This window comes from Aquarana catesbeiana, linkage group LG06 (genome assembly GCF_042186555.1).
Source record: "Aquarana catesbeiana isolate 2022-GZ linkage group LG06, ASM4218655v1, whole genome shotgun sequence".
Classification (NCBI taxonomy): Eukaryota; Metazoa; Chordata; class Amphibia; order Anura; family Ranidae; genus Aquarana; species Aquarana catesbeiana.
Window position 1 is genome coordinate 273494943 of NC_133329.1, and position 23857 is coordinate 273518799.

Genomic DNA, 23857 nt, shown 5'->3' on the forward strand with positions numbered 1-23857 from the left:
CTCCCCCTCAAAAAAAAATAAAACTTCAACATTTGAGTCAAAAGCAGAAGCTGACTCTATAAATGTGAAGACAAAATGGAAAAAAAGAGACGCACCTCTAAGTGTAGACTGTAATATAGTTTAATAAGCTCATAATGGTAGCAACTCACATAATGTAAAACACAGGAAGGCTCATCAATGATCAAATCCCATGAAATGGTTGCCACTGCACGGCAGGGGATTCTGTAGTGCCACGATATTTAGAGCCTGTCTCCAGGATCCACTTATAAGGCTCCAATAGTTCTCTCTCCTCCAGCTTGAGAAAGGAGTGCTCTTGCAGTTCCACACATTGAGCTTGTCCGGAAACGCATCACATCTCCTCTGCAGTGACATTCCCATGCTAACGGTGAGGTCCATGGAGTGTTCCAACCCTCGACCCTGCTGACAGTTAGCCTTGGCCGGCTCCACGTCTCTGGCAGTGATGTACATCCGGAATTTTCCAGTGTCCCCTGCAGTGCATTGGTGACCATTCCATGGGGTTTTATCATTGATGAGCCTTCCTGTGTTTTACATTATGTGAGTTGTTACAATTATGAGCTTATTAAACTATGTTACAGTGTACACTTAGAGGCATTTCTCTTTTTCCAATTTTGTCTTCATATTTATAGAGCAGTGAAACCACAAGCCGTGGCTGTGCCCCAGTCGGCAGTGCGCCCCAGTTCGCCTAGTAGTAGGGCCGCACCTGTCCACCAGTTTTATTAAATCTTGACTGTCAAAACCGGGTTGCTTCAGGATATAAAATTTTAAATTTAGATCATGATGTTACACTGAAGACCCCTTTGGCCCATACGTTTTTTATATATAAGGGAGGAATAGCACAGACTCTGCTATGTAAATTTAGCTTAAACACCCTTTCTGAGGGGCACCACTGAAAATCTGTCACAGAGGACCCAATAGCATGCATGGAATTTAGACTATTTCTGCCAAACGGAGAGTGTAAAGGCTATTTTTTGTAATAAACATGCAGCAGGGCTATGACTCTGAAGATATTTTATTCTCACAGAGATCGGAAAGCTTTCATTGATGAAAGGGTTTTCAGTTGACTCTGAAATGCCATCAAATGGAAGCCTATTGTGCGCACAAAACACTCAAGTCTATTTTTGTGTCAGTATAGCTTGCAGTGGTAAAAAGGAACCAATTTCAAGTTATTTATTGGGTATTGGATTTTTCAAATCTTTGTGTCAATATCACAAATCCTCTCCGAGTGCTGTATTTCCAAGCATCTCGCAGTGGAGTACGGGGCACATACCCTGCACAGGCAGTTAGGGATGCTTGTATTGGAAACACACAAACACAAAACTTTAACACATACAAGTAGCTAGCAATCTGTTACATGTGCCGACATCTGCTGTGAATTACACTGGCTAAGCATTTTCTAATTGCCTTTTTCCTCAAAAAGTAAACAACTACACAAGAGCTTATGACCAATGCAAGCTTTTTATTTTACCGTACAAACACCTCTTTTATATGTTCCAGGATATTGGAATGCTTTTAAAGCAAAATTAAAAATGACATACAAGATGACGTCTGTCACTAGCATTAAAGTGGTAGTAAACTGCTGTTTTTGTTTTTTAAATCCTTCAAGGTAATACATAATAATACAATATTACATAATAATACATAATGCATAATAATACATAATATACATAATAATAATAATAATACATAATACATAATAATACATAATGTGCTAGTATCGTATGTGAAACTTACGTCCAGTGGTGCACTGTCACCGATAAAAGTGCTTCTATCTTCACCCAGTCTTCCTTCTGGGTTCGTGGAGGACCGTCTTTAAGGCAGGGCAAAAGGGACAGCTGCCCTGGGCCCTGTCATTGTTGTGGGGCCCAAAGTAGCTGCCTCATACTTGCCAACTATCCCAGTTTAAATTCCCTTGTCCCCTGAAGTTTTAGTCCTCTGCTGTGTCCTGATATCTCAGTGTGAAGTGCTGCTACTAATGCTGCCCAGCTCTACCCTATTGTTGTGTACAGATGACTCACCTGCAGACCCTGTGTTTACATGCACATAACCGGCATTACTAAGTAAATAGCTGCGGTCGGCGGCATTGATATGTATATGAAGGCGGCATTCATGTGTAAATCATGCTCCCCTGCAGTGAGGAGATGATGTGCTGTAACTTCTACCAACTAATCAGTGAGCCGTAATGTGTGTTGTAACCTCTAGCAACCAGTCAGTAAGCAGTAATGATATGCTATAACTACTGACAACCAATCTCAATTGCTGCCTGATCTGATACAGTAAACTGATTTTAAGTCTAGCTGCTATTTATTGTATGTCTCAGAGCAGGTGGAGAGTGAAATTGCATGGGGGGTGGCCAAGAAAATTTTTGCCCAGGGTCCAATCAATATTAAAGACGGCCCTGACTCCATCTGTGTGTGTGGCCGAAACCAAGATGACGTCACTCCCGCGCATGCGTGCGGGAGCCGAAGTTCAGGGCACAGAACTCTGAAGGAACGGCACGGTATGCATGGGCCAGTGACGTCAGCGGCTGCATCAAAAGTAAATATCTCCTAAATGGTGCGCGTTTAGGAGATATTTACTTTACCTATACGTAAGACTTACTATATGCTTACCTACTTACCTATAGGTAAAAGTCATGCATGGGAGTTTACGCCCACTTTAACACAGCGGTTCTGATTTTTTTAAGTGCTCCTTAAACATTTTATTACCTGTTGATCCTGCCAAGGCATCTTTATTTTTGCACTTCTTTTAACAGGGTGACAGCTCTATTTATTCCTCCTTGAAATCTCAAAGCAGCATCGTCACTTTTGTATACAAGATAGCCCTAGGCAGATATGTAACTTCAAATGGAATACAAATTAAAAACTGGTTCACACCACATGCAGTTCAGTGCGTTTTTTTTTTTTTTTTTTCTGCATCAAAAAAACACATGGACAGTAGGTTACATGGATTCCAAAGGCAAAGTTCACACCATTGCAGTGGGTTCCACTACAGTCAACAAAGGTAGAATGTTCTGCATTTTTTTATGCACGGAACTGTGCTGTAATTTATTATTATTTATTACAGGTACTTTTACAGCACCGTCAATTTACGCAGCTCTTTACATATATAGGGGGTTATTTACGAAAGGTAAATCCACTTTGCACTACAAGTGCACTGCAAGTACACTTGGAAGTGCAGTTGTTGTAAATCCAAGGGGGACATGCAAGGAGAATAAAAAAGAGCATTTTAGCTTGCACATGATTTGATGATAAAATCAGCAGAGCTTCCACTCATTTCAGATCTACCCCTCAGATTTACAGCGACTGCACTCCCAAGTGCACTTGTAGTGCAAAGTGGATTTGCCTTTTGTAAATAACCCCCATAGTGTACATTCACACCAATCGCAGCCTTCAAGGGGTTTACAATCTAAGGTCCCTAACTCACATTCATACATACACATACTAGGACCCATTTAGATTCAAGCCAATTAACCTACCAGCATGTCTTTGGAGTGTGGGAGGACACTGGAGTACCCGGAAGAAACCCAGGTAGGCCCAGGGAGAACATGCAGTCTGCAGGCAGTTAGTGTTGTGGTTGGGATTTGAACCGGTGACCCTAGCGCTGGTTCTTCTCCCTCTGTCTGCTGTCTTCTGCCTCTGCCGGTTCTTCTTCCCTCTGCGGGTCTTCTCCCTCCGCATAAAAAACACACCGGAACACATCAAAAATTCACCGGTATGCATTACACCGGAAAAAAAAATGAAGAAAAGAAAAAATGCATCTGGCATGCATTTCTGTGGTGTGAACTGGCCCTGAAGATAGTCATACATTGTTTGAATTTCATCCAGCTCCTGCTGAATTGCCAAATTTTGAGCTGTGGGTGGCCCTATTAGCATCCCTCCACTCAACAAAAGTTAATACTTTGATTGATTTTTGTGGGAGGGGCCAGTTGGAAAATTTTTGGCCAACCAGCACCTGCATCCAATCAGATGCAGACACTATTCAGGTATCCGGCAGCTGCTAAAGCAGTGGCTGCAGAATACAATAGTCGGCATCAGGTATTTCTCACGGCGTGGATGGAGGAATCAATCGATTTCTTCTCTCATTCAGCCCATTAGGATTGGTGGGGGACAAACAAGAGAAATGGAATACACATGTATGGCCATGTTTACTCCAGCATGCACTTTTCAAACAGCATGGGTTTTTTTTTTTTTTTGAAAAAGAGTTTTAGGTCACATTAATGCCAGTTTTATATGTTTTGTCCTAAACTCTAAGGCCCCTTTCACGCTTGCGCGACTTCAAAGTTGCGCGATTTTGCCGCGATTTGACAGTCCAATGACTGTGGATCCGACTTTGCCCTGTGACTTGAAGTCCGACTTCAATGAACAGGGATCCATTTTTGATCCCCAACAATACTAGGCATTGTCTGGTATAAATCTTTAGGGGGAACTCCATGCACATGTAAAAAAAAAAAAAAAAAAAAAACCAGCATGGGTTCCTCCTCCAAGAGCATACCAGGTCCTTCGGCCTGGCATAGATTTTAAGGGGAACCCCCCACAGCAAAAAAACGGCGTACGGGTCCTCCCAAAATTCATACCAGACCCTTATCCGAGCACACTGCCCGACAGGTCAGGAAAGGGGGTGGGGACGAGCGAGCGCCCCCCCCCCCCTCCTGAACCGTACCAGGCTGCATGCGCCCCCCCCCGCCCAAAAGCACCTTATCCCCACGTTGATGAGGATAAGGGCCTCTTCCTGACAACCCTGGCCATTGGTTGTCGGGGTCTGTGGGGGGGGCTTATTGAAATCTGGAAGCCCCCTTTAACAAGAGGGCTCCCCAGATCCCTGCCCCCCACCCTATGTGAATGAGTATGGGGTACATTGTACCCCTACCCATTCACCTAAAAAAAGTGTCAAAAATAAAACACAGTACACAGGTTTTTAAAGTAATTTATTCGGTAGCTCCGGGGTCTCTTATGACTTCTTCTCCCCTCTCCGGCACTTCTGCCCCCTCCGCTGATGTCTTCTGCCTCTGCCGGTTCTTCTTCCCTCTCTGGTTCTTCTCCCTCTGTCCGCTGTCTTCTGCCTCTGCTGGTTCTTCTTCCCTCTGCGGGTCTTCTCCGTCCGCTGATGTCTTCTGCCTCTGCTGGTTCTTCTTCCCTCTGCGGGTCTTCTCCCTCCGTCTGCTGATGTCTTCTGCCTCTGACGGTTCTTCTTCCCTCTGCAGGTCTTCTCCCTCCGTCCGCTGATGTCTTCTGCCTCTGACGGTTCTTCTTCCCTCTCCGGTTCTTCTCCCTCCATCCGCTGTCTTCTGCCTCTGCCAGGTCTTCTCCGCTATCTTATTGCTGTCTTCTCCACTGCCTTCTCCCTCTGTTCTTCTTCCAATGTTGGCTCGACACGCTCTCCCATTCTAATGCTGAGTGTGCGGTGTGCCACTACTTATATTGGCATGGGGACGGGGTCACCGGAGGCCTGCCCCTTATGATGTCACCGCACGGGGCATGATGGGGTATGACGTCACTGCCCGGGGCATGATGGGGTATGACATTACTGCCCGGGGCATGATGGGGTATGACGTCACTGCCTGGGGCATGATGGGGTATGACGTCACTGCACGGGGCATGATGGAGTATGACGTCACCGCATGGGGCATGATGGGGTTTGACGTCACTGCCCGGGGCATGAAGGGCATGATAAAACTGTCGATTTTGCTGGACAGCTTGTTCTGCATGTAAATGTGGGGAATCATGTAAATACAGGCATGTGAAAGTAATAGAAAAAGGAATTTTTCAACGAAATACTATCATTACAGGCATTAGTCACATCCAGTTACCAGAATGTATTTTATTCTATAGTAGTCCTTTATACACATACTGAACCTTTACACTTATATGAATGCCAGTATTGCTGAATACACAAACCCAATCATTCCCTTTGTTACAGCAGATGACTTGCATTCTCTTCTTGGCTGTGCAGTCCCTGTGAAACTGCTACATATATTCATTGCTTCCGTTATTATTCTACCTCCTACACATGTGACGATTTATTCTGTAGAGATCTGTCTGTGCATTATGCTGTACCTGTGAAAGCCTTTTCCATAATAATGCATGGGGGAGGGGCTCAATCGCATTTTTGGATTGTGCTGCTTGTTGGTTATTTAGATTTTGCATATGCCTGTGTGTGTGTGTGTGTAATATATATATATATATATATATATATATATATATATATATATATATATATATAAAGGATCCCTTATATATGTATATATCCCTTTATACATGAACAGTATAGACCCCTTTCTAAGAGATGAGGACGGGGCTGTTGGAATGCATTATTGGATTGTTGATCCTATAGATTAAGATGTGTGTATATACAGTATATATAGACAATTGTATAGATCCCCCTATATGTATCAATGGTGATTACAAGGATAGGGATGATGGATTGTGTTATTGAATTGCACTGCTTCTTTAGTATATAGCTATATGGTATATGTACAGATATATATATATATATATATATATATATATATATATATATATATATATACAGATTTAGGGCCCCTTATATATATGTAGAGATCCCTTTGAAAAGTATTATATATATATATATATATATATATACAGATTTTATAGATAGAGATCGCTTTGTAAAGGAATCCAAGAGATATGAGGAGAGGGTTGCTGGATGTTCGGGTTGTTAATGGTGTAGAATCTGTTTCCTGAGTTGCTGGATGAGATCTGTGCCATGATGAGAGGTGGATGGATAAGGAGTGTGAATGATGAGGAGTATGGATGATGAAGGGTGTGGATGATGAGGGGTGTGGATGATGAGGAGTGTGGATGATGAGGGGTGTGGATAATGAGGAGTGTGGCTGATGAGGGGTGTGGATGATGAGGGGTGTGGATGATGAGTGTGGATGACGAGGAGTGTGGATGATGAGGAGTGTGTATGATGAGGACTGTGGATGATGAGAAGTGTGGATGATGAAGATTGTGAATGATGAGGATTGTGGATGATGAGGAGTATGGATGATGAGGAGTATGGATGAGAGCTGTGCCATGATGAGAAGTGTATGGATGAGGAGTGTGGATAATAAGGAGTGTGCATGAGGAGGTTGGATGATGAGGAGTGTGGATGATGCGGATTGTGGATGATGAGTAGTATGGATGATGAGGAGCATGGATGAGAGCTGTACCATGATGATAGGTGGATGGACGAGGAGTGTGTAAGAGGAGGGTGGATGATGAGGATTGTGGACGAGAGCTGTGCCACGATGAGAGGTGGATGATGAGGATTGTGGATGATGAGGGTTGTGAATGATGAGGAGTGTGGATGATGAGAGGAGGATGATGAGGAGTGTGGATGACAAGGATTGTGGATGATGATGATTGTGGATGATGAGGATTGTAGATGATGAGGAGTGTGGGTGATGAGGAGTGTGGATGATGAGGAGTGTGGATGATGAGGATTGTAGATGATGAGGAGTGTCGATGGATGAGGAGTGTGGATGATGAGGAGTGTGGATGATGAAGATTGTGTATGATGAGGAGTGTTGAGGATTGTATATGATGAGGATTGTGTATGATGAGGGGTGTGGATGATGAGGGGTGTGGATGATGAGGAAGAGTGTGGATGATGAGGGGTGTGGATGATGAGGAGTGTGGATGAGGATTGTGGATGATGAGGAGTGTGGATGATGATGAGGATTGTGGATGATGAGGAGTGTGGATGATGATGAGGATTGTGAATGATGAGGATTGTGGATGATGATGAGGATTGTGTATGATGAGGAGTGTGGAAGATGTTGAGGATTGTATATGATGAGGATTGTGTATGATGAGGGGTGTGGATGATGAGGGGTGTGGATGATGAGGAAGAGTGTGGATGATGAGGGGTGTGGATGATGATGAGGATTGTGTATGATGAGGAGTGTGGAAGATGTTGAGGATTGTATATGATGAGGATTGTGTATGATGAGGGGTGTGGATGATGAGGGGTGTGGATGATGAGGAAGAGTGTGGATGATGAGGGGTGTGGATGATGATGAGGATTGTGTATGATGAGGAGTGTGGAAGATGTTGAGGATTGTATATGATGAGGATTGTGTATGATGAGGGGTGTGGATGATGAGGGGTGTGGATGATGAGGGGTGTGGATGATGATGAGGATTGTGAATGATGAGGATTGTGGATGATGATTAGGATTGTGGATGATGAGGAGTGTGGATGATGATGAGGATTGTGGATGATGAGGAGTGTGGATGAGGAGTGTGAATGATGATGAGGAGTGCTGGTCTCCGGTCCTGTCTCTCCCGCTATGCTTTCTATAATAAGCGGTATTTGGGAGTTGCGCTGTAATGAGTATGAGGGAAGGGGCCGGGCTGTGTGTAGATGGGAGCAGTGCTCCCTCCTCCTCCTCCTCCTCCTCCTCTCTCCCCAGTCCCCGGACTGACATGCACATGCTGCTCTTTCTGTAAAAGGGAGCCGAGTAGTTGGGAGGGAGGCAGACACAAGGAAGGAGGCTCAGCGATCACACACAAGGAAGGAGGCTCACTCATCACACACAAGGAAGGAGACTCACTCATCACACTCATCACACAGACAACACACCATCATCTCCTCGAACTTCTTGCCTCCATCTGATCGGAGGAGAGCTCCGATGATCTGCGATAATAAAGGATCGTCACCCATCCGATGTGTCGTGGGACAGTGTGGGAGGAGAAGTGACATTGGGGACATTGCACCAAGTGACTGCTGGAGGAATAGCCGCAGCCGGGATCAGGAGTGTACAGCCACCCAATGACTTGTTAATAAGGGGATTCCTCATAGAACAGCTGTGATTTGGGTTGTCAGCCTGACAATGGATATCTTGTTTTTTCTGCTTGGAGTTATCTGTCTGCACTTTTCTGGATCCAAAGTTTCAGGTGAAAAAGGTAAGCTTCCCATGTCCCATCATCTTCTAGGAGTTGTCACCATCCATCCCTCCAGGCAGGACAGATCCTCTGCTCCTCTCCCTGGGTTCAGACATGGAGACACTCTGGATGGCACATCTGGATTAAATCAAAGCTTTAAAAATACTACAAAGGCTTTTTTTTCCAAGGCTCTTCATGTTTTGAAGCAGTGCATGTCTCCCATGAGTTACCTACAGTCCCACTAGAAGAGCATTCATATTTATTTAATAGGGACTTGATTGAAATTCCAATTAGAGGGATTGCATGGAAGCTGAAAAGAAGGGGCACTATGGGTGATATGGAGGGTGATAGATCTGTTATCAGTGCAGATCATTGACAGACCAATGTGCTGCTATAGTGGGAGCCTTGTGACTGTAGAAAGTCAGGCAATGAAGAGACATTGCTGAGATAAAATAAACAGTGCAAACCTCAGACCATCAGAGGTCCCTGTGAAGTGGTTTTGAACTCTTCTTGTGTTTGCAGTTTGCTAGAGATAGCAACACAGCAGAGAGAGGGACAGTCAAGTCAGATTAGATCAGCGCTCCTGGCCATACCATTCCTCCATATACTGGCTGTCATGGGTGGCAGGGGGGCTAACTTCTAAAACCAACAAGGAGATTCAAGAGGGATCTAAGACATCAGAAAAATAAAAAAACAGATAGGTCTACTGGATCCTCCACCTTGTAACCACTAGATTTCCTATACCAGTTCTTACAATAACCATATATATAACATATAGCAGTATAATGCAATCTCCTGTGACCTGTGATCACACACTGTCTGGTATTTTAGGTGCTTATCTGTCTATTCTTCCCTACAGCTGGCTCAATCCACATTGTAAATTGGAGATCGCTCCTTTCTCTTTTTTCAGTAAAAAGTCTTGCTGACTTGTAAATAAGATTAGCCCCCATTGTATGGAAGCTAGCCCTTTAATTGTGGCCATGGCACAAAATACAATGGCACTACCAAATGCAACAATTGTGGAATGGACATGCCAGGTCATCAATGGGAGCAGTAATCCCTAATTGGAGCTTTATATAGGCTCATAAAATGAGATTAGGAAATGAAAGGTAGTGGATTCATTTGCATAGCTAAACAGTGCTGTATTGTTACAGTGTGAGGAGCTGAGATAAAGTGATGGCTATACACAAAGGATACATAGTAGCCAATCTCTGGGGCACAAAGCACTGAGCCTGCACTTGGTCAGAGCTGTCATTGCATATGAGACCTGGATCCACTGGTGGGGACACTACTGGAGACTTATTCTGCAGGGGGGACGGGGACACTAGTTGAATGTATAGTAGGCTCTGAGTACTTAGGAACCAAATATGAGATCTTCCCTTCACATCCCTCTCACATATTCAACATGTCTCCTTTCTCGCTGCTTTACAGTATGGTAAGGGTGAAATCAAATATTAATAATGGTGATCTAATTCTTCCTGGAGGGAGAAGCCTCTTCTCCAGGAAGGTCTTACAGACAGGGGCATAGAAAAATAAGTAAAAGGCATCTACTCTTTGTGGGAGACAAGCAGTTGTCACTGTTAATTATTTAAAAGTCCACCATAGTGGTGAATGGAGGGTTCCATGTGCCAGTATTGCTGAGTGACCCTGGGTGTCCATACACATGGCACCCTCCATTGACCACTACGATGGTGGACTTTTAAATATTTAACAGTGTCAATTGCTTGTCACTCACAAAGGGGACATGCCTTTTATTTATTTTTCTCTCCCGTCTGTAAGACCTTCCTGGAGAAGAGGCTTCTTCCATAGTTCTTAGCACTAAACCTGTAGATTGGGTTAACTTACTCCTAAGGATAACTCCCCAACACTGGCACAAGTTTAAGTTGACAGTAACATGGAATCACTAGATTTGCATTACACTATTATGTTGACATCACATTACCCGGCTAGTACCATGGCATCATATAGGGAACATGGCATTGCTCTGGAACCATTACATAACTTTTGCACTGAGTTGACTTATCGGCTCTTAGTGCTCTGCCTTTAGGAATATAGAGGGTGCCTTTAGGAATATAGAGGGTGCCAGGATGAGGAGCTGTATTTCTGCTCAGGGTGCCATATCACCCAAGGCTCTCCCTGATCACAACGCTAGGGGCTCAGCAAAGACACAGCAAATTTGCAGAACTGGCAGAAGAGAGAATGAGCCCTGTGATTTCAGAAAGAGGATTATCCATCTCGGTGTTGGAAAGGGGATTTCGGAAGGCAATGGCATCTTATGATCCCTGGCTAGCTAAGTGGCTTTGGCAATCATCCTTCTTTGACAATCCCCATGTGATTAAAAACTTTAAAGGGTAGCAAAAAACGCCTGGGGGGGGGGGGGGGGGGATTGGAGTCACAAATACCCAACTTGTCTGCTCTCTCCACATCTCACGGGGACAAGCAACCTATTTTGCTTTAGCTGGGTGAATTATGTTGTGGAATAATTGGATCATAGAGGCATGTAAGATTCTTATTTGATCAAAGGCTGGCTTACCTGGCTTATGGTAGTGATAGCTCAGACATGAATTGTCTTGATTTTAGCTATAACCCCATTTTCACCTACAATATTATGAACCAGGCTATCCCATGATTGTAATTGTTCTCCAGCCATATTATTATGTCTAGAGTCATACAGCTATGTTTAGCATATGAAATAAACAATTAGTGCACAGAGGGCTGAATTTTTGTATGTAATCTGCTTGACTGCCAGGGATGATGGCTCTTTTAGCTATGGAGGAGCTACAAGTCTCAGCACATAGACTGGTAGAACATGCAAAGACTTATAGTTCTTTGGTGGCATCTATGGAAGACGTAGTAAGGGAAACATGGCTAGTTGTGGATGTTGTTTTCTAGATGGCAAATCTGAATATTTAATCCATTACTGTTTTCCAGCAGAATAAAATATTGATATACTACCCAGCTCCCTCTCCCTCCTTCTATAAATTATACTGTTGTCACTTTATCGACCTATATTCAATATTTTCCCAGCAAAAGGGACATACATTGTGTCACATACACACTCATAGCTTGATCAAGAGAAAGGCTGACGTTCGGGGACATTACTGAACCCAGTTCACCCCACCGATCGGCCTCCTCCACTATGACAAATAGACTGATATGGCTATAGGGCCAGCTGAACTCAGTGGCAGGCAAGCTGATTAGCTGAATGATGGCCACTGACTGGGTGGCATTTATGTGTGAGCCAGATGCTTAACCTTCTGCATACATTTGTCAATTTTTTATAGCAGATGGAACCTGACTGTGATGGAAGCTGTAGAACTATATAATTCATCTCATATTATTTGCGACGTGTTTTGTGTATCTATTGTGGTCTATTAGTTTACATGTATCTTATTCTGTTGTTTTTTTATTTTGTTGATTTAGTTTATTTATTTATTTTTTGGGGCTTGCTGTTACCTTTGTTGTTTTTTTTTTTTTTATTATTATTATTATTGTCCTTGCTGTAGTTATGTTGTTGTCAATGCTGATTGGTTTGTTTTTGACTTATGTATGTGTGTGTGTGTACAGACCATTTATATGGTCCATAAAGCTGAAGAGTGTATTACACAAGGGACATCCCTTATGCTATTTACTGATCGGTCTTGTAATGTGGCCTCCAGAAATAGAAATGTTCTGTCCTTACCATGTGGGGACTCTTCTTATTGTGTCACTCAGAGTAGGTTTCTTTTCACACTTATTTCTTCCCATTAAGGCTGACAGCTGTGTCTTGGTTAACCCGTTTATTGCTGGAGAGTCAAGGATGGGGACATCTGGGGTAAACTCCCGCTGGGAGATACAAGTGAAGTCCTTTCTGCAGAAAAAAGAAGGGCTGATGTCCAATAGCACAAGAGAAACCCCAGTTCCAAAGACATTTAAAACATTTTTCATACGACCAAAAAAAAATCTAAGGCTGTCCATACATTATACAATATTCTTGTACAATTTTCGTTTAGATTTACCAAAACCATATAATATGAGGTCAAACCTAAACAATTTCAAATTGTATGCAATCAGACAGGCTCTTGCACTACATAGTTGAAGGTACATCTAAAGGAAATTGAACAAGAAAATTGTATAATGTATGCCCAGCTTTAGATAGTGTAAAGTGTTTAGGTTTAACCTCATTATATGGTCTTGGTAAATCTAAAGGAAAATTGTATAATGTATCTCCAGCTTTAGATAGGTTAAGGTGTTTAGGTTTGACCTCATTATATGGTCTTAGTAAATCTATAAGGAAAATTGTATAATGTATTGGCATCTTTAGATCGGGTGAGGTGTTTAGGTTTGATCTCATTATATGGTCTTGGTAAAAAGGAAAATTGTGTAATGTATGGCCAGCCTAACAAACAACCATGAGATCAAAAACCACTGGCCCATATTTACAGTAATATTAATACTTATTATTATTATAATTATTCAGGATCTAAATGGTGCCAACAGGTTGTGCAGGATTTTACACATAAAGGCAGACGGTACAGTCAAAATACAATTCAATACAAGAGTTTGCAGAGAGATGTGCTCATAAGAGCTTGCAATCTAAAGTATCCTGTTGGCTTAAACTGTAGATTAATGTTGATTGCAGCATCAAAAACCTTATGGGGCTCATGTATGAAAAGTGTGCTAACGAGAACATTTTTGATCCTTGTAGCAAGCCATCAGCTTCTGACTATCATTTTCTGCAATCCAGATATGAAAAAAAGGATCCTGATTGGTTACTATTTGCAACAAAAAGCATTCTTCTTGGTACAATTTTGCTACATTAGCCACTTTGCGTTCAGTTTTAATGGCGCGCCGCTGCTAACATCTGTTGCTGTTTCAGGAAAAAATTTAGGTTTGTCAGTGGTATTCCCTGTACTTTAAAGCAGCAGCAAACATATGGATTGTATTAGCGCACAGTTCAATTCTTTTTGCAGATACAATCAGTCCCCCTGCTAATGTTTATCCAATCTTCTGCAAAAATATTATGAGCGATAGCCGCAAGGATCAGTAGAATCATAACACGTTTATTGCTGTTTGACTGGTAAGGTACTTATTGAGCCTTGGTTCATGATTCCGCAGAGTGGCAATGCTTGGGAAACATAAAGGCCTAGTTATCAAACTGAAACGTGCTCTCTAAATATAATTCTTATATGCAAAGTGGAGATGAACTCAAAATTGTTATCGCAGTAAAGTGCGGTGAGTGTATTGTGGAAAATATGGGGGTCTAATAGGGGAAACTGTCAATCTATACAGTAAATGATATATATCAGATTCATTGCGCTCTTGTTTTGTACTTGTTAACACATTTTCAATAGACATGGTTCGAAAAATTGGATGCCTGGTATTATATAATAATATATAATATATAAAATATTACCAATTTAATACAAATGACAAATGCATGACCAGTTCCTTGCATTACAGTATATGTGTAAATATGGATGCTCATAGAATTCGATTTTTGTAAAGTAACTTGGAGAAAAAGCTGGGGTTTTTTTGCTATCTCGAACCTCTATAATGGACTTAGGACTCCAGCAAGAAAATCTGATCCTTAGTTTTTGAAGTCACAGTGCCACCTAGGCTTTCAACCTAGTAGTGCATGGAAGATCTGTAGGGTGGAAGACTTGGCTGTAGCCAGCTATACATTCTTATGTTAAAACTACTGTAGAGAGCTAAGAGGGGGGGGGGGGGGGGGATGCCTGTAAGCTTATTGCAGTACACAATGTGAAAGTTAAGCCAATGGGATTTTTTATATGCAATAAAATATTTCTGAATCCAAGCTAGAAGAATGTACTCTGAGCGACCTGTTATAATATTAACAAGTGTTCCAAATATTCCAGTATGTTGTAGAGAAGAAATGGAAGTACAAAGTGAATTCAGTAGAGGCACAAAAAAGGTTCTTGCTAGCCGAACAGCTAAAAACTAGTAGGGTGCAATCTAGAGACGCAAGTGCATAGTGCTTGCCTTTGGTTGTGGAGCTGTACAAATATAATATCTGTAGGCGTTTTGGCAGTAGGATTTTTCTCAAACAGCCTATCATGCTGCAGAAAAATAATGCTTGTGGTCGTGATCTCATTTATAATGATGAGTAATAGTTGATATGTGTGTTTAGTGAGATTGAGGGCCTGATAAAGGTGGCATTCGCACCAATAAAGGGGAATTTTGCATAGTTGTATCGCATGGAAATAAACCCGTTCCTTAGAAAATGAGTTTGTAGTTGTAGAAAGACAGAAGAGGAAAATAGATGGTCAGTAGATTGTGATACAAATGCACAGCTAGGTGAAAAGGCAGCATGCCAGCTTTTGGTTCGTCAGTATCAGAATGGAAAGTATGTCCCAGCTCCCTGACCTTGTTCTTGATGATCTACAGCAGGTGGTCACTAGAACCACAATGAACAGTCCTCCCCACCTGGCTTCAAATTGTCAGAGGCACATCGTACTGTTATGTGCATGCACCCGTCACATCCCATCAATCACAATGTGTTCCAGAAGGAAACCATATTGTGGTGGCACTGATGTATCCTCCGTATTGAAGCCGTATGCTCACAAGTTGATAGGTGATTCATGCCCTTAGAAAACACTCTACACATGTTGGTTGAGTTTATGCTGTTAGACAGATTTCACATTCAGGTTGATCCCTGTTGACCTTAAGTATGTTATGTTTTGTACAGGCATGGAAGTAGCTGAACTTACAATTCCATAGTTATATAGTATATACTGTATAACATAGTTATATGGCACAGAAACGTATCAGAAATTGGAGTTGTTTTATGGTGATGTACAATGTTGGTTGCAAATGCGTACATAGTAACTGCAATCTGGTTAGCTGGTATAATTTGTTCTATTTGAAGCAAGGAAGTAAATAGGTCTTCAGCCTAATGTTATACCACAAAATCATAAAACATTCTGAATAAAAAAAATTATGACTGTAAGTAAAAATAGCTTCTGTTAGGCCATGCATGCACAAAAAGATTGTTTGTTGCTGGGGCAAAGGTGTTACACTCTTTTACAGAGTTGGCCATACACACTGAATGTCAAGTCTAACGTATACGGATGGTTATAACTTGAGCTGCACTTTCAAATCACGTGGTGATTAAGGAAAGGGCAAATGGTGACAATATGCCTGGGCTGATAAAGTCATCGTACCACTAAGCTTTCTCTTATACCATTTTCATTGTGATAGAGCTCATTTAAAAGCTGGTGCTGGGGCAGATATCATGGAATTAGTTGCACTTGACTTAAATACAAAGTGCCCATTTTTTTACCAAAATTTTTACTACCGTAAAAAAAAATTTAATCTGAAAGCACCAATTGGCAAAAGACAATGACAACTCAAAAAATGCTGCAAAACTGAAAAAATAACGACCTTCTTGCATTGAAAGAGATGTCGCCTGTTTTGAAATTATCTGGAAAGATCTATAAAGAAACATCAAGCCTTTCTAAATTGGAGACTCTATCTACAAATAGTTTTCATTGTTTTTTTTCCAGCTTGGCCACAACTAGTGTAGAGTAGAGAACCCTTATAAAATGGCCAGTTTCTGCAAACTATATTTCCCACAAAAAGATGGCAAGATATCAATTGTGACATTTCAAAAGTAGCCTCCTCATCCTTACTGCCATGACCATGATGCGATGCTTGGTGCTCTTCTAACCCTACTTTTCTGTGGCTCCATACTTAAAATGCATACCAGGGTCTGCAGTTGGATTTTTAGACCCACGCACACTAGGGCCAATTTAGACAATAGTCATATCTATGAAGTATAGGAGGAAACTCATGCAACTACAGGGCAAACAGATCATGTATGCTCTATGCATAGTGGGGTTGATTTACTAAAGGCAAATCCACTTTGCACTCCAAGAGCACTTGGAAGTGCAGTCGCTTTAGATCTGAGGGGAAGATCTGAAATGAGGGGAAGCTCTGCTGATTTTATCATCCAATCATGTACAAGCAATAATGCAGTTTTTTTTTATTTTCCTTGCATGTCCCCCTCAAATCTACAGTGACTGCACTTCCAAGTGCACTTGTAGTGCAAAGTGGATTTGCCTTTAGTAAATAAACGCCATAGTGTTTTGTCCAGGATTCAAACCAAGAACCCCATTGCCGCAAGTCATATGTGCTAATCACTAATCCACTGTGCTGCTCATAAAGTAGACTCTCATCTGTAATGTACAGGCAAATCCAACTCATTTAGATTCAGGCAAAATGTAAAACCCATGTCTTTTTTTTTTATCTTTAGTGTCTACAAGCTTAATGTGAGTTTTCGAAAAAAAAAATAGTCTAAAATCTAAATGACAATATTATGTAGTGGTCACCATAGTCCTCCTATATGCAGTACCTGACTTCGATGTGACTTTAAAAGCCTTTGCATGGTTTTTATCCTTGTTATATGTGTTTGTTAAAACAAGGACACCTAAAGGATATAAGAAGGTACTACAAATAATGACAAAAGTGATCAAAGAATTTGTACCTAACAGACAATATTACAGTATAAGCAATAGCCATAGAATGCTAGATAGGCCTCAAAACAAGGCCCCTAGCTCTCAAAGAAAAGAATGCCTCCTAGGTCTGGCCAGCTATTGATCTATCCAAGAATGTATGAAGTCTGAGAAATATTTGGGTTAGAATTAGTTTTTATATACTTCTGAAACCATGTGTTTAATATGAGACAATAGTTAGACAATGGAAACTATACCATTTGTTATAGGGCCTTGTCATTTAAGAGTCTGACAGTGTCTTTTTTTGGTTGATACCTGCATTATCAGACTCATACCACATATGCCTTTGATCTTCCTTTGTACGTTACATTATCAGTAAAGACACAGGGTTAAATGCATACACCATCTGTGCAGAAATAGGATACTAAACGATACAGGCTAGCTTTCGCTCGAGATAAAGATAGCTGTTTTGGAAAAGTGGGAGTTAAAAAATAATAATGTGGCCACCGGTGGTCTAATAGACACTATAATTCACTAGTGGATTGCATCAGAAAGAATTAATTTTAATTGTGCCCTACGGATAATACCCATTAAATCACTTAGTGGCTCAGGTGTTGCACTTGAAGGTTAACGCAGTGTTTCTCGATGACTACGTTAAGCTATCAGTATTGCTACTCATGTTCTTTTTTTTCCCCTGATGTAATCAAATTCAGTTTTAAAATAATTTATTCAATGAATGATATAAACATTGTTTAGAAATTGTCTTTTCTTAGCAGTAAGGATTTTTAAAAACATGAACTAACTGGGCAGCACAATGGCTAAGTGGGTAACACTTCTGCCTAGCAGCCCCAGGATCGCCAGTTTGAATCCAAACCATGACAATACCTGCCTGGAGTTTGCATGTTCTCCCTGTGCCTGGGTAGGGTTCCTCTGGGTACTCCACTTTCCTCCCACACTCCAAAGACATGCTGGTAGGTTATTGGATCTGGTATAAATTTGCCCTAATATGAGTATGTGAGTTAGGGACCTTAGATTGTAAGCTCCTTGAGAGCAGGGACTGATGTGGATGTACAATATGTATGTGAAGTGTTGTGTAAATAGACAGTACCTGTATTAATAACTGAGTAGTCTGTATACACATGGTGTCTTTTATGTTGCTTGGATCCAAATTCTTAAAGTTGGGAATAAGCCATGGGCACAAAATCAACATTAGAAGACAAGCTTAGATACAGTTGATACCAAGCTTATCTATGGGGAACGTGCCATTTTCTATAGATAAGGTTGGTAACATGTACATCTAAGTTTGGTTTTTCTGCCAATAGTGTTTTCTCTCACCCGAGGTGGCTGAAGGTATCTGAAGATGTCCATAGACAATAGCTAACAAATTTGTCAGGTTCAGTTTTATTTTGTGTATGTTGGCGACCAATTTTTTGTATAACATAAAAAGAAAATACACCCTAGAAACAATACTGGTACGGGTTGTCCACAAAACAATGAAGTTATTTTTTAGGAACATGTGACTTATCTATTGAATCATTTATGGAGTCCTATTTCCTCCTAGTGCTTCCTCTCAGGCTTCCAAACTTACTGTTATAATTATCTTGCATGTGCGTAGATGTGCATGTAAAAACCAAAGTGTGCATTATTTATAGATGGCCTTTATTTACCTTTAAATGGTAATAACACCATATGGGCATCATTTCATTTTATGCATATTTGATTACTTCAATCTATGCTACCTACCACTTTTCTGCTTGGGCAATCCTGATCAAATGTCTAACCTAGATTGATGCCAGCAGGACTTGCGGAGTCTGAAATGGCACGGTTTCATAGCCTTTCACATCATGGAGAGAAAATATTTAAATGAAAATGATATGAATTCACATTGAAAACATACCTAGTGAGCATATAATAATAGCTGTTGGTTGAACTGGGGTATTTGTTTTAAAAAATGAAGGGAAACGTCGGTCATTTCTGTTGGCTTGAGGAAAAAACAATGTAAGTGTATTCTGTGGAGTGGTTGTAGGGTTTGGGATTTCTGCTGGAATGTGTATGCAATTGAATATTGTGACAGTTCTGCAAAAACTTGATTACACTGTGTCAATTTAAAGAGAGAGAGACCTGCGGGATGACCTGAGTCAGTCAGTGTTCTTGACAACACATTGTTGCAAGGCATTGTGGTCTTGAACTATAGAGACCCTCGCACAAGAAAGCATTTCTTTCTGGGGGTTTAGGAAGCTGTCAAATACAGATAAGGCTGTTGATCTAATCCCTTGGGGGATACCAGTTTGTATTAAAAAGGAAAAAATTAATTTCTAACTACTGGGATTGCTGCCAAATTATGTGACCTTACAACGGTGCAGATGTGGTGTAAAAATAAACCTCTGATAAGTGAAATCTACAGTCTGAATCCCACTAGAGTCGACAGAAAGAACGGAGGGTGTTTAAGTCTCCTCTTCCTCTGGGGAAGGGTGGGCTGTACTTTACTATAGAATATCTTTGAGCTCTCTGTTCCCACAATGACATATTGTAACACTAGATATATAATTACGCTTTGTCTACAACAGTGGTGAGATATTGGAGGAAAGATAGTCCGAGTGAACACATAACACAAAATGTATTCTTTAATCCATTGATGTGATTTTTTTTTTTTTTTTTTGAGTTCTCAAAAAAAAGAAAAAAAAAGAAGCAAATAAACTATTCAAGATCACCGATGAGTAAGATGAGTCAAAAAATCATAGATATAGCAATAGCAGAATTTCCCAGTCTTTCTGTTTCTCAGAATTAAGACGGCATAAAGCATTGAAAACTTAAAGCAGTAGTAAACGTTCCTTTTTTTTTTTCTTTTAAATATTCCATAATGTGCTTGTATGCACCGTATGCTAGCACATTATAACAGACTAATGCCACGTACACACTGACTTTTCGACCGGACTGGTCCGACGGTCTACCTGACGGACTTTCGGCGGACTTCCGATGGACTTTCCTAACGAACGGACTTGCCTACACACGATCACACCAAAGTTCGACGGATTCGTGTGTGATGACGTACGACTGGACTAAAATAAGGAAGTTGATAGCCAGTAGCCAATAGCTGCCCTAGCTTCAGTTTTAGTCTGTCGCACTAGCATACAGACGAGCGGATTTTTCGACTGGACTCGAGTCCATCAGAAAGATTTGAAACGTGTTTTATTTCTAGGTCCGTCTGACTTTTGGGAAAAAAAAGTCAGCTGGAGCCCACACACGATCGAATTGTCCGACGGAGTCCAGTCCGCTGGACCAAGTCTGCCGGAAAGTCCACTCGTGTGTACGCGGCATTAGCGTAGAAATGGAGCCCTCCAGCGTAGAGCTGTCACCACTCCTGGTACTTCCATTTTTGCCTGGTCTTTCTTCCACATTCGGCCTCTCTGGCCGTTTGAATGACTGGGCTGCGATGATGTTACTCCCACGCATGCATCAACATTGCAGCATGGTGCTCTCTGCTGTCAGGGCACATTCAGTGTGTCATGAATGCAAAGCTACCGCACATGTGTGACTGATGTCATCGGCTGCAGCCAATGCACATATCTTCTAAATGGCGCAAGTTTTGAAGGTATTCATGGTATCTACGGGTAAGGCTTATTATAAGCTTACCTGTAGGTACAAGTTTAGACTAAGTGTTAACTATCGCTTTGAAGCCGAACTTCAAGAATTGGACAAAATTGACCTTTGCATTGGGGCCCTCCTATACTGCAAGGGTTAAATGCCCGTTTAGTCTAGGGGTGCAAGGATAAGATGTACTACCCACCCTATCCCTCGGTATGGCAGGTTCCTGCGGTGTTCTTCTCAGCCAAATGCTCTGGGTTGTGGACTGTCCAGTGCAGGGCTATTAACCATGCATTGTACATGGAGGAGGCAAGCATGTGACTGCAGCTGAGAGCAGCAAGAGACAACTGGATGGATGAGGCCTGCCAGAGCAAGGTGTAAGGTAAGTTTAACACTTTATCGCTGCACCCGTGGAATAAGCAAGCATTTAACCCTTGCTTCCTGTGGCCCATTTGTGGGGATTTCCTCTCACTTCCTGTGAGGGGCAGGACAAGATCTCCATCAGGACACAAAAGCTGACACATTTTCTAGCCTTCTCACACTATGCTAGGACTTGGGCAGAAGTGTAGGCCCTATGAATGGCTCTGCAAAGACCCGGGGGGGTCCATAAGAGAAAAAGATAGATATGAATGTAATATTTATTTATTTATTTCAGGTACTTATATAGCGCCGTCAATTTACGCAGCGCTTTACATATATATATTATACATTCACATCAGTCCCTATACCCTCAAGGAGCTTACAATCTAAGGTCCCTAACTCACATTCATACCTATACTAGGGCCAATTTAGACAGGATCCAATTAACCTACCAGCATGTCTTTGGAGTGTGGGAGGAAACCGGAGTACCCGGAGGAAACCCACGCAGACACAGGGAGAACATGCAAACTCCAGGCAGGTAGTGTCGTGGTCGGGATTCGAACCAGCGACCCTTCTTACTGCTAGGCGAGAGTGCTACCCACTGCGCCACTGTGTAATAAAGTGCTTTTGTTTGCTTGCTACAGTTAGCTCAGAAATGTTTAAGCTTGGTCCGGTTCACTTTTAAAGAGTGTCACTTTGCCCACTTTGCATGGATAGGTGAGGGTATGTCTGGAAAGGGGATCTGTCGATTTCTATAAAATCATCTTACCTGTGTTTGCACACAGCCAGAGCCGAAATTGACTTTGATGGCAAGCCAAGGGAGTGTTGACACCACTCCTCTGGGCATGTGACAGCGCTTGGGCCTAGCAAATGGCTTCTAGGCCTGGCAATCATCACAAGGGTCAGCTCACATGCTCCTTCATACATGGTAATGCTGGGTATTTTCGCTGGTTGCGAAACAGCAAGGAGCTGCAAGGAAGGACTGGTAAGGTGATTGCGAGGGGTCGAAGGGTGCCCTTTTTGGAGACACTGTCACTTTGTCTTGCAAAAGTGACACCCTAAGCTGTCTGCATTCGATCATCATTCCAGTTGGAAGCACAGGAGCTGCTAGTGGTGTGGTTTGACTTTGTATGAAAAAGCTATTATGCCACTTATTATTTTCTTTTCCAGTCTCAAATAAAATTAACTGCTAAGAGACGTGTCTAAATGTTTATGGTTAATGATGTAATCTTTATGCACGGGTGTTATTTTTACTTTGCTTTTAGACTTTAAAGAGCTATTTAGTGGAACTTTACCCATAACAACTCGATAAAGATAATGTTCTTTAACAAGGAACATACATTCCATTAATAATTACGCTACCAAAATTAGTGTGTGCTGCAAATTGCCTACAGCATTGTGCCTGTTCCTACTTGCTGGAGGCTGCCATTTTGCTGAAGCCCAGAGCCCTTAAACAACAGTAAATCTTTAGGCTGTAAGCAGATCGACCGCCACAAATTTGGCACAGTTCCTACAAATAGAAAGCAACTGAGCATGTGCAGAACAGAGTGAGACAGTGGGGTTGATTTACTAAAGGAAAATCCACTCTGCGCTACAAGTGCACTTGAAAGTGCAGTCGCTGTAGATCTGGGGGGAAGATATGAAATGAGGGGAAGCTCTGCTGATTTTATCATCCAATCATGTGCAAGCAAAAATGCTGTTTTTTATTATCTTTGCACGTCCCCCTCACATCTACAGCGACTGCACTTCCAAGTGCACTTGTAGTGCTTTTGCCTTTAGTAAATAACCCCCAGTGTGTTACTGAATTTTAAACAGTATAGGCACTATATTTTTATGTTTTCCATAGCCATACCTGCATAAGGGGCTAGCCTGAAGTGATCTAGCAGGATTTAATTTTCTGACTAAAGTTCCGCTTTAACCCTGAATATTTTGGGCGAGCAATGAAAAAAAATGATCACCCACACTGTTACACGCCCCTATAGGTCTCTCCTTAGGAATATGCTGAGAGTCAAGCAGGAGTGAAGCTGGCCATAGATAGATCATCAGGGACTGAACAAGATTCAACCCATCAATGGGCATGCTGGTTGTACTAAAGTTGATCCATGGATTTTTTTTTTCATGCGATCATTGCCGGAAGCTATAGCCACCAGCAGTGGTCATCATGTTCTGCTGGCAGGGAAGGCTCCCCTCGCTCCCCACCAGCAGAACACAATAGTGCTGTGGGAGGAATTCCCCCATCAACACAGTAAGCGTTGATGGGGGAATTGAGCAATTTTCTTCCTCCCATGGTTGGAAGGAAAGAAAATTGCATAATCTGTGTACTGCTTGAAGCCTAGTATTTTGCCAGGAAGGTCTGATAGCTGTGTGATAGTGATGGACTGATTTGAGTAGAGATTATTTAATAAATAAGGAATTAGGGCCAGTTCACACTAGTGTGATGCCAGACATTGCATGTGATTCACACCGCATTGCTATGCAGATCACATGCGATGTCTGTGCAATGAAAATTCAGTCATACAAACTGTATGACTGAATTCGCACCGCATTT

The 23857-nt window shown here is 41.8% G+C and overlaps 1 protein-coding gene across 2 annotated transcripts in view; it reads left to right on the top strand.

The window, feature by feature from the left end:
• Positions 1 to 8440: 8440 nt before the first annotated feature.
• The window catches only part of NRP2 (neuropilin 2), a 190604-nt gene continuing 175187 nt past the window's right edge, over positions 8441 to 23857 (top strand). For both annotated transcript variants that reach the window (XM_073633367.1, XM_073633368.1), the window contains exon 1: positions 8441 to 8932. In XM_073633367.1, the coding sequence (XP_073489468.1) occupies positions 8860 to 8932 (73 nt within the window). In that variant the 5' untranslated portion in view covers positions 8441 to 8859. The remainder of the gene's footprint in view (positions 8933 to 23857) is intronic.